Genomic DNA, 9,253 nt, shown 5'->3' with positions numbered 1-9,253 from the left:
TAGCATTTGCAGAGGCTGGGGGTCTCGTTCCCCTCATTCCCACCCATGCAGGAGGCACAGACTGAACGCTTAGTAAAATATTTCATTCAGTACGTCTTGTTTTTCTGAAAGAGGCAACGGCAGAGGGTTGGGGGCAGTGTGTGTGTATTTGTGATGAACCTAACTAACTCCTCATGCCAGTTCTCCCGAGATTTCTTCGCGGGGGCTGCCGCGAGGAAGCAGCCCTCGCCCCTGTCGGTGGAAAGAAGGAAGAGAGCTCTCTACCACAGACCGCTGTGGGTGTAGCCACTGGGTCCGGCTCTGCAGCAAACGGGTTGTGTATGTGTCTGCAGAACTGGGGTGACGCCCATCTGGTTTACCGCTCAGGGTGATGGAATCCAGTGAGCTGATTAGGAGAAGCGCTGTCATTTTCCCCAGCCTGGGGGTACCCATCAAATCGCCACCCGTTTGAGGTCAAGCTCAGGCTCCAATATCCCCAAGCATCACGCTAATACTAAGCACTTTCCCTGCCCTGGGCGGAGGACAAAGGGGGACACCACCTCGCCGTGCAGCACCATTGCTGAGCCCCCCAGGTTACCCCAGGCCTCCCTAGGCCAGCTCCAGCCGAGTCCCAGACGAGGCTCGCAGTCCAGCCTCCGCTGGAGCGACGTGGGTCTCCCCTAAGCTCCAAGAGTTCTGGTCTCCCGCGAGGGGCGGAGTTCCCTTCCCAGTCCCGCCCCCGGGCCCAGCCCAAGAAGGCGGGGTCCGGAGTTCGGGACTAAAAGCCGGGGCGGGGCCGAGCTTGTGCGCCCCGCCCCGCTCCGCCTGCCTGGCGCTCGGGGCTAGTCCGTGCCGTCCACCAGCTCGCACAGCATGTTCTCCAGAGCCGTGATGCGCTGCTCCTGGGCCTGCACCCGCTCGCGGAGGGCCTTGATCTCTTCCAGCAGCGTCTCCAGGGTGTGCTGCTGCTGGGGCGGAGGACAGAGAGGCCGTGTCGTATAGGGGCGGTTGGGGAGATGTAGATTGGGCCAGAGTGCAGCAGGGCCGATCTTACCGACAAGGGGGCGTCGCTGGCCGACTGGCTGTGGCGGGGGCCGGAGGGCGGGCGCACGTCCAGGATGTTGCGCTTCGTGACCCGGAGCTCGCGGTGCTTAGGGGGCACATAGCCGTCCCTCAGCGAAATGAGCACGGGTTCGGCGTCCTGGCCGGATAGCCATTCGTCCGCTTCTAGGGCCGGCTCCGGGCCTGGCGTATCCGGGTACAGATCGTCCTGGAACAGGTCTGACTGCGGGGGTGGGTGGACAGGAGGACCTGCGTGAGAGGGTGCGGGGCTTGCTCCGCTCCCTTCCGCCTCGTAGCCCTGCCCAACCCTTCTCCCGGCCCCTCACCTTGCGGGGCACAGTCATGATGATAGGTTCACACTTTCTTTCGTGTAGCTTGTAGAACCTATAAGGGAGCAGGGTTCAGCACCCCCGCAGACTTCCACGTCCTTAACTTCTCCTGTCTAAGACCAAGGGGGTTGGAGGCCAACACTTGCTCAGCGCCTACCATGCATATTGCACATTACACACATTATTGGTTCTGCAATAAAACACCCTGATGGTGTGTTCACCATCATCTTATAGATGAGGAAACTGAAGTTGAGAATGTAAGGCTAGTGAGCGGTGGGTCTGGCACTGAAACAGAGCTGTCTTATCCCCCCGCCCCGCTTTTCCAAAGCACTGCATTACTGGGGAAGCCCCGTGGCTAGGACCCGACATGAGTGGGGCACAGAGGCGGGTAGGTGTTCAGGAGGGGCCAAGGCTGCTGACCGGGCGATCTCACACTTGCTGACATCCAGTCCCCTTTTGGGCATGAAACCCATGCCCCGCTGCGGCTCTTTGCTGCTGAACGTGTTCAGGTAGTGCACGAAAGGCGGCTCGTCGGTAATCTCAAAGTACCGAATGCTGCTGTCGCCCTGCAAAATCAGTCGGTTCAGGGGCGCGCCCGGACAAGGCCCTCCACATCTCCATCCAGCGCCTTGTTCTCCCTGCCCGGCCGTGAGCACCTTGCCACACAGGTAGACGATGCTGGAGTCGGGATCGTAAAAGGGCAATAGGACCCCGTTGCTTGTGTCCATCTCCTGCAGTGCCACTGGCTCCTCGAAGTTGTTCTGCCCGAGCACAGGAGGCGTGACCAGCCCTGCCCCACCCTCCCGTGCTACTTCGGGACCCCCAGAAGCCCCTTTACGCTTCCTGGCCTTCCCAAACCCTATGCCCCAAACCTCTAGTGACCAGAATTGCAGGCCCCTCCCCTGGGCACATCTCTCCTCCTCCCCTGCGCACATAGCTCCTCCTCCCCTGCACATATACCCGCTGCGCGCCGCATGCAGTCACAGCAAACCACCCCCAGGGACTCGGCATCACCAGGTGGGGGCGCCAGCGCAGGATCCTTCACGCGACGCAGCAAAACTGGGCAGAGGGGTGGGTGTGAGAATGGCAGGCGCTGCAGAGGTGGCAGCAGCCTTCAGTCCTGTCCAGGTGGGCATGCCCTGCGGGTGGGGGGCGCCTGGCCACTCTCCCGTGATGCCAGTCCCCGAGGCACACACCCCAAGCCTCCAGCTGCGTTACCGGGTCCCACAGGCCCAGCTCTCGCTGGCTCATGCGGGTGAAGCCCGTGGTGAAGATATGGCCCTGGCGCGTGAAGACGGCCCGCATGGGCCTCATCCCCTCGTGGGCCGCAAACCTCTCCTGGGGGGAGGGGGAGACAGGGAGGGACATCACCCAGCTGCCTGCCCTGAGGAGCATGGAGGGATGAGCAACCAGCTTGCTGACTTGGGTGTCCGGGGTGGAGGAGCGGATGCGGGGAAGAGACAAATGGGGCCTAAGCACTCAGCTTCCTGCGGGGCCACGTCTGGCCCCTGACCTGGAGAGCATCCGGGCCTGGAGAGAGCAGGAGGCACGCGGCTCTCAGCCGATCCCGAACCCTTAAGCGCGCTCAAAGGCGGATCCCTAGAGCAGGGGTGTCTGCTGGCTCCCCGGAGTCGCAGCGAGGCTTTTCCCGAATGGGAGCTCCCCGCTCCGCTCTGGCCTCTTGGGCGCCAGCCACAGCCCGGGAAGGCGCTCCCGGCCGACCCAGAGAAGGAGCGAGCTAGCGCGCCCGGCGCGGCCTGGCCTACCGGGTCCCAGAGCGCGAGTTGCCGCTCACTCATCCTGCTGAAGCCGGTGCTGAGCAGCTTCCCGTCTGAGGTGAAGACAGCCCGCAGCGGGCGGGCGCCCTCGTGAGGCCGGGCTTGCTCCTGCTCGCCGGGTTAGTGGGTTAGAGCGCCCCGGCGCCAGCCCCGACCGCTCTCGGCGCGCTTGCTCCACGCAGACATGCACGCGGCCCACGCACCCGCACCCCAGGTTAGACTTGAGGCTGGCGAGGCCAGGGCCGCCGCCCTCCCAGGGCACCAGGCTGGGATAAGCAACGCGCGAGGGTTGCCCCTATTCCCCGCCCAGCGGGTCCACAAGGAGAAAGGGCCAGCCCTCGAGCCAGTGTCAGGCCCCAGACCCTGGAAGATGCGTCTGGGTGCCGGCTGAGAGGAGAGGGGTCCGGGAGCTCAGGTTTCATGCAGGTTCTGGTGGGAGGATGGAGTTTCCAGCTTCTCCCCTCCTCAATCCCAGAGCGAGGAGCCCTTCTCTGAGCTTCTGAGATGCAAGGGAGGGGAGGGAACAGGAGCCGGGCAGAGAATTGCAGACTGGGGGCTTACTTAGGGCAGAGACCTGTGGTTGCAGAGACGGGGGAAGGGGGCTAGTCTCTGGAGCAGGGATGCGACAGGTGAAAGCCGGGACCAGGGGCTCTGATAATGGTGGGTACAAGGGTGCTGACAGCTGGCCACTGGTCAAGGGGTTCTGGGGAGTGGCCAGGCCAGGCACTCACCGCCACCACTTGGCCTTTTCTGGGGTCAATGATGCGCAAGGTCTTGTCCTTGCAGGTGGTGGCTAGCAGGCTACCGTTGCTGTTCCAGCACACACTGTGGATGACGTCTGGGTGCATATCATCCAGGCTCAGCAGCACCTCCCCGGTGCCCACATTCCAGATGATGATCACATTGTCACCACCTGCCCAGAGTGGCCAGGCATGGTCACCTGGATCCCACCTTTGCCACCACCCACCCATCTATGGGGGACCCCTCCCTAGCCCCCAGACCTGCAGTGAGCAGGACATTCCTGGCAGTAGGGTGCCAGGAGAGGATGCCCACACGCTTGGAGTGGCCCTCAAGTGTGATGATAGGTTCCGTAATGTTGCGCATGGGGGTATAGTCTGGAATCTGCCACACCTGGGTAGGAAGAAAAGGTATATGGTGGGTGGAATGAGGAGCCACCCTGTCCCTCCACTCCTTCGCTACCTTTTTTTTAACCCTACTGGCTCTCTTGAGTGGTAAGGGTCAAATACAGGGCAAGATGTGGTGGTGCATGCCTAGAACAGAAGCAGCTGGGAGCCAGGAGGGGGCACTGCCAGCTCTCCAGAGACCTCCCATTCACTCCAGCAGGGAGACTTCAGAGCACTGCCCTGCTGCTCTCCAGGCACCAAGTTGGCCATGGCTATAATTAGTCCTAAGCAGTGCATCCTGGGAGGGGGTGGGCATGTAGCTAAAAATAGTCCAGGAGCTGGGCAGGGCAGGGCCCTGGGACCCAGCACCTCCCTTATTACCACCCTTAGCACCTTCCCCAGCACAGGTGAGGCAGCCTTCCCTGCTCCCCTGCTCAACTGCCCAGCAGTAGCCACCTGGCTCCTACCATGATGGTGGTGTCGTCTGAGGCACTGGCGATAACGTTGTCATTGTGTGGACACCAGTCAATATCCAGCACAGGGGCAGTGTGCCCAGTGACCAGTGGGTAGTTCTTATCCACTCGCCCTGTCTGAGGGGTTGGAGAAGAAGATGTGGGGCTACTCTCCTGTGTGTTTTTTGGGGAGTGGGTAGCAGATCTGCTTACGTCTCAATTCCTTATTACCTATTTTCTCTTTGCAGATCCCTCTCTGCACTTCTAACCCCATCCAGTCCACTTCCTGCACTTTACTGAAGGCAGAGTTGAAATAATTTAATATTAGGGACTCTGACACAGAGAGGTAAGATGGCCTCATCAAGGACACACAACAAGATACTTATAGAGCTGAGATTTGAACTTTCCAGCCCAGTGCTCTTCCAAAGACTCCTACTTGGAGGAGGCTGTTCTTCAGCCTGTTCTCCTATTGAAGTGTCTGTGGGAATCTCCTGGTGGAAGAGGTTAAGGTGAGATAATAGTGTAGTGCTGGACAGCCCTTTCCTGGCCTCCCTTGACAGATCTCTTCCTTGTGAACCACTTTTACCTTTGAACCACAAGCAGCAAGCAGTCCTGGTGCCTACTATCCCCAAATGGGAGCTGGGGGCCCATCTATTTTTTGGTCTTCACAGGCTGCTTGTGGGGGTTCTGAGACCTCTGCAGGGGCAGACACCGGTCCAGACCAGGCAGCAGGGGAGAGGGTGGCTATGTGGTACTGAAAGAGCAGACATATTGCGGGAGGAGGCAGCTCCGGCTGAAATTTGAGCCCTGGGGCTGTGTCCCAGGATGATGTCTGCATTGTCTGGGGTGAGTCACTGGCTTTTTCAGGCCTCTTCCTGACCCCGCCACCTGTGGAGCCTACCCTAACAAGGTGTAGGGGCCAGAATCCAGGTCAAGGTCATACCTTGGGGGTTGGGGGAGAGTCATCCTTGGGATGTGGATGGTCAAGGGGCTTAAGGTTATGAAGCTAACGTGGTAGTCATTGCCTGGTCCCCATCCTTAGGGTAGGGAGGGCTCTGGCTTTATGTGTCATGTCCCCCTTCCTTTCCGTTCCCTTTCTTTCTACTTCACTGCAAGTGTCCTTGGAGGTAACCAGGGACTCTTTGGATAGAGCCTGACCCTGTCCTCGGTTTGCTGCTCTGGGATGTGACTTAATCAAATGATCATCTTGGGCTAGGGAGGAGGTTCTCCACACCCAAAACATGAGGGGATGCGGCATTAGGAGAGGCAGTGATGGAATCTGGCCAGGCTTGGCTGTGCTGTGTCCCAACCATCTCCATCACCCGGCTCCCCTCCTGGTCCCTGCTGGGAATGGGGTGGTGCATGGAGAGGTGGGAGGGCTAGGGAGTGGGAGTAGGCCACCCTGATGTTAGGGTGGGGTGGGGTGGCCTCTCCTCTGGTCCTTGAGGGCTTGGGGAATAGGGAGGAGCCAATCCACACAGATGCTTCTCCTGACTACGGAATGGAACTAGGTGAGAACAAAGGCTCAGGAGTTCCCAGGGGCCCCAGCTAGTGTCCTCCCACTTGCTTCCTTTCCCTGATCCCTCACCTTGGCCAGAGGCAGGACGATGAAGGCACCCCCGCCTCCAGCCTCCACAATAATGGCCAGGAATTTGGGGTTGACGGCACAGAAGGAGCTGTCCCATGTGACCTTGGACACACGGATGTCCTCGTAGGCCTGGTCGGCCTTTGCTGCCTGCCCAAACACATGGCGGAACTTGCTTTGCCGAACCACACGTCTGCTCATAGCTGCAGGCAGAGAGGTGGGGTCTCAGTGCCCAGAAATGCCTTTGGTCCTTAGTCCTGTGAGCTGTGGGAGGGAGGAGGAGTGGAGGGGTGGCTGATGAAAAGGGTTATGTGGTCAGGAGGCAGGTATAAATCCATATAGTGTCTGGTCCTAGAAGCAGGGAGCTTTCTTCAAGGTGGTCAAAGTATGGGAAAGTTATTTTGCTGTGTAAAATGCTGTTTAATGTAAGTGGCTAGGATTTGGGGCCTGACTTCTCTATAGAGACCCAGGCTGAGGGGATTGTGGAGCCTAATGGACTGAAAGCTTTCTGGACGTTGGAATGTTTTTGGGAGGAGCCTCAATGCCACACTGCCTGCACCCCCCACCCCCACCACCGCCAGCCTTGATGAGCATCTCTTCACGGACGTGGTTGTAGCTCCCAGAGGCACCCTGTCCAGAAGCAGAAGACTTGACCATTGGATCTTGGCTTAAAGCCAGGTATGGGGCCAAGACTGCAGCCACCACAGGATACCGAACTCGCATCTCTGGAATAGTTCAGGCAGATGGGGTTTTGCCTTTTCCTAAAAATTTGCCAAGGGGGAAGTTCCTCCTGTCCGCCAATCTGAGTCCTTTCTGCTACTGTTTTCATCCCATGCCTTGTGGGGGGATGGGTGGCAGCACAGAGTGAGGTGGATCCCTCTTCTCCCACTCCTTTCTGCACTGGCTTCTCCAGGAAGCCCTGATCATGGTCTTCTGGCTTTTGCCTACCATAGGCTTGTCCGGTTCCTCCTCTGGGTCCTCTGCCCTGGTTGGGCCTTCTTCCTAGTGAACTCTTCTAGGGGGGGGGTCTTCAACCCCATCCTCCACCCCTGCCCCCGCCACGGCCAAGCCAGATTTGCAGGGGTGGGAGGGTGAGGTGCCTTCTCTCCAGCTAGGGTCTCCCTAGAGGACACACTGAGCACTCCCAAAGCCCCAGCCAGTGGCTCCTGCCCCACCCCAGCCCCAGCATCCGTGTGCCCTTCAAGGCGCGTCTGCGGCCCCGAGCCTGAGGCCCGGCCTCCCTGCACCCTTCTCCAGCCTGCTGCCCTGACACTGCGTTCTTGCGAGACGAGGTGTCTGCGCCCTCCGGGAGCGCTGGCTGCTGTCCGGCCAAATATAGACACCACGTCCTCCCCGCCCGAAACCGAATTTGGCGGCGCGGGGGGAGGAGGCGCAGACCTCTGCCCCTCAGGGACCCCGCCCGCTCCGCTGGCTGCGTTGACGGCCGGGTGTGGGGGGCTGGGTACCTGGTCCTGAGCGGGCTGCGGGGCGCTCACGCTGCGAATCCTCTGCGGAAGGGGCCCGAGTGCGTCGGGGGCCGAGGAAGGCGTCAGGGCGAAGGAGCCACCTCTCTGGGTGTCTGTAGTATCTGGGACCCGGGTGTCCAGCTCCGCACTCTGGCCGCTGCCTGCGGCTCTCTAGGGCCCGGCGACGCTGCAGCCCCAGCTGCCGCTGCCATCAACCTAAGAGGGCGGGGCCTAGCATAGGGGCGGGGCCAGAGCCAAAGTTGCCCCGCCCCCTCCAGCGGCGGGAAAGTCGAGCGACCCCGACTCCCCTCCCAGCTTCCGCCGGCCTCGGAGAACCATCGAAAATAAATGTGCAGCTGTGTGCTAGGTGCGCACGCTGCTTCCCTCCCTCCATGACTCCCGGGTAGGCTGGGGAGGCTCGGGTTCGCAGACCTAGAGCAGGACGCTTGGAGAGGGAACGGGCGAGGGGGCGTGCGCCCCTAGAGCGGGCAGCCGTGCGAGATCAGGTGCCTCCGCCCGCATTCCAGCCTCAATCGCGCTCCGAATTTAGCTGTCCCGATCGGCCGGGACTGCGGGACTGCACTTCCAGGCCTCCCTGGGGGAAAGAGGCCCTAGAGAATGAGGACCCAGGCTGATCCTGATGTAGGGCAAGTGAGAGGGCACCCGACACAGGGCTGTGAATGTTAGTTATTGTTATGAATGGCAATAGCGATCATTTGAGAAACCTAAAATGCTGGCTGTGTGCTAGGCATTTCACCCCATTAGATGAGATTCCATGGAGCAGGGCAGGAAGCAGCTGAAAGAACAAGGAGAGGACCGAGTGTAAAGTGAACCCACCTTGACACTCCCTCCCCTCCCAGATGCAGGGGGAAGAGGCTAGCACAGGTCTCTAGTCACATTTGAGGGGTCAGAGAAGCCAACTCAGAGGCCAGACTCCTAATGTTTTCTGGGCCTTGTTTGAATTGGCGCCCGACTGTGTTCCAGGTAAGCTTCCCCCGTCTCCCCCAATATTCACAGAACTGAATGTTGACCGAGGTCAAGGAGATTAAAGATAACCTGATCAAAATACAGCCAGTGAAGACCAGCCAGTCCCGTAGCTCCAGTCTACCCAGTGTCTGCACATTGCCTGGATTTCTTCCCTTGGATCATAAGGGCATCTGGGGCCAGTTATTACTTCCCACCCTCCAGGGCACACCTGGGAGTGAGTGAATGGAACACAGCCTTCCGAAAGGGAAGGAACCAGCACTGGGGAGGAAGGGGAGGGAAGGTGGTAGAAACCATGAAGGGCCCACGAGGCTCCTTTGTTTCTCAGGAAGAGTCCAGGTGGCTTGTAGGGACAGAATCAAATCAAGAGTCAGTGGCTTGTAGGGGAACAGAATAAAAAACTGTTACGAGTGCTCCAGAAATAACTCCTGGCATAGGGGTGCTGGGGCAGGGTATGAGGATATGTGAGTCATCTCTCTTTTACCTAAAGATTC

At 59.7% G+C, this 9,253-nt stretch overlaps 1 protein-coding gene across 11 annotated transcripts; it reads right to left on the bottom strand.

Annotated features, from left to right (window-relative positions):
- Positions 1–78: 78 nt before the first annotated feature.
- CORO6 (coronin 6) lies at positions 79–8,013 on the bottom strand. 11 transcript variants are annotated; one of them, XM_004042042.5, is made up of 11 exons: positions 7,776–8,012; positions 6,313–6,573; positions 4,740–4,862; positions 4,150–4,279; positions 3,880–4,061; positions 2,589–2,708; positions 2,027–2,131; positions 1,791–1,936; positions 1,368–1,425; positions 1,034–1,264; positions 79–947 (listed from the first exon to the last, which is right to left on the bottom strand). In XM_004042042.5, exons 2-11 carry the CDS (start codon positions 6,508–6,510, stop codon positions 822–824), a joined length of 1,419 nt encoding a protein of 472 aa, XP_004042090.1. In that variant the 5' UTR covers positions 6,511–6,573; positions 7,776–8,012; the 3' UTR covers positions 79–821. The 11 variants fall into 11 exon arrangements, with proteins under 11 accessions (XP_004042090.1, XP_018882723.1, XP_018882722.1 ...); XM_019027178.4 differs by having other exon boundaries at positions 79–944; XM_019027177.4 differs by having other exon boundaries at positions 6,313–6,512.
- Between the last annotated feature and the right edge of the window lie 1,240 nt (positions 8,014–9,253).

This window comes from Gorilla gorilla, chromosome 4 (assembly GCF_029281585.2).
Source record: "Gorilla gorilla gorilla isolate KB3781 chromosome 4, NHGRI_mGorGor1-v2.1_pri, whole genome shotgun sequence".
Lineage (NCBI taxonomy): Eukaryota > Metazoa > Chordata > Mammalia > Primates > Hominidae > Gorilla > Gorilla gorilla.
This window is presented reverse-complemented; position numbering and strand designations above follow the sequence as displayed.

Coding starts and splice junctions, on each gene's coding strand:
- CORO6 (XM_004042042.5), bottom strand. CDS start 6,510: ATGAGCAGACGTGTGGTTCGGCAAAGCAAGTTCCGCCATGTGTTTGGG. Junction 4,863..6,312: donor TCGTCCTGCCTCTGGCCAAG/GTGAGGGATCAG, acceptor CCAACCCCTCAG/ACAGGGCGAGTGGATAAGAA. Junction 1,426..1,790: donor AGCAAGTGTGAGATCGCCCG/GTCAGCAGCCTT, acceptor GCTCCCTTATAG/GTTCTACAAGCTACACGAAA.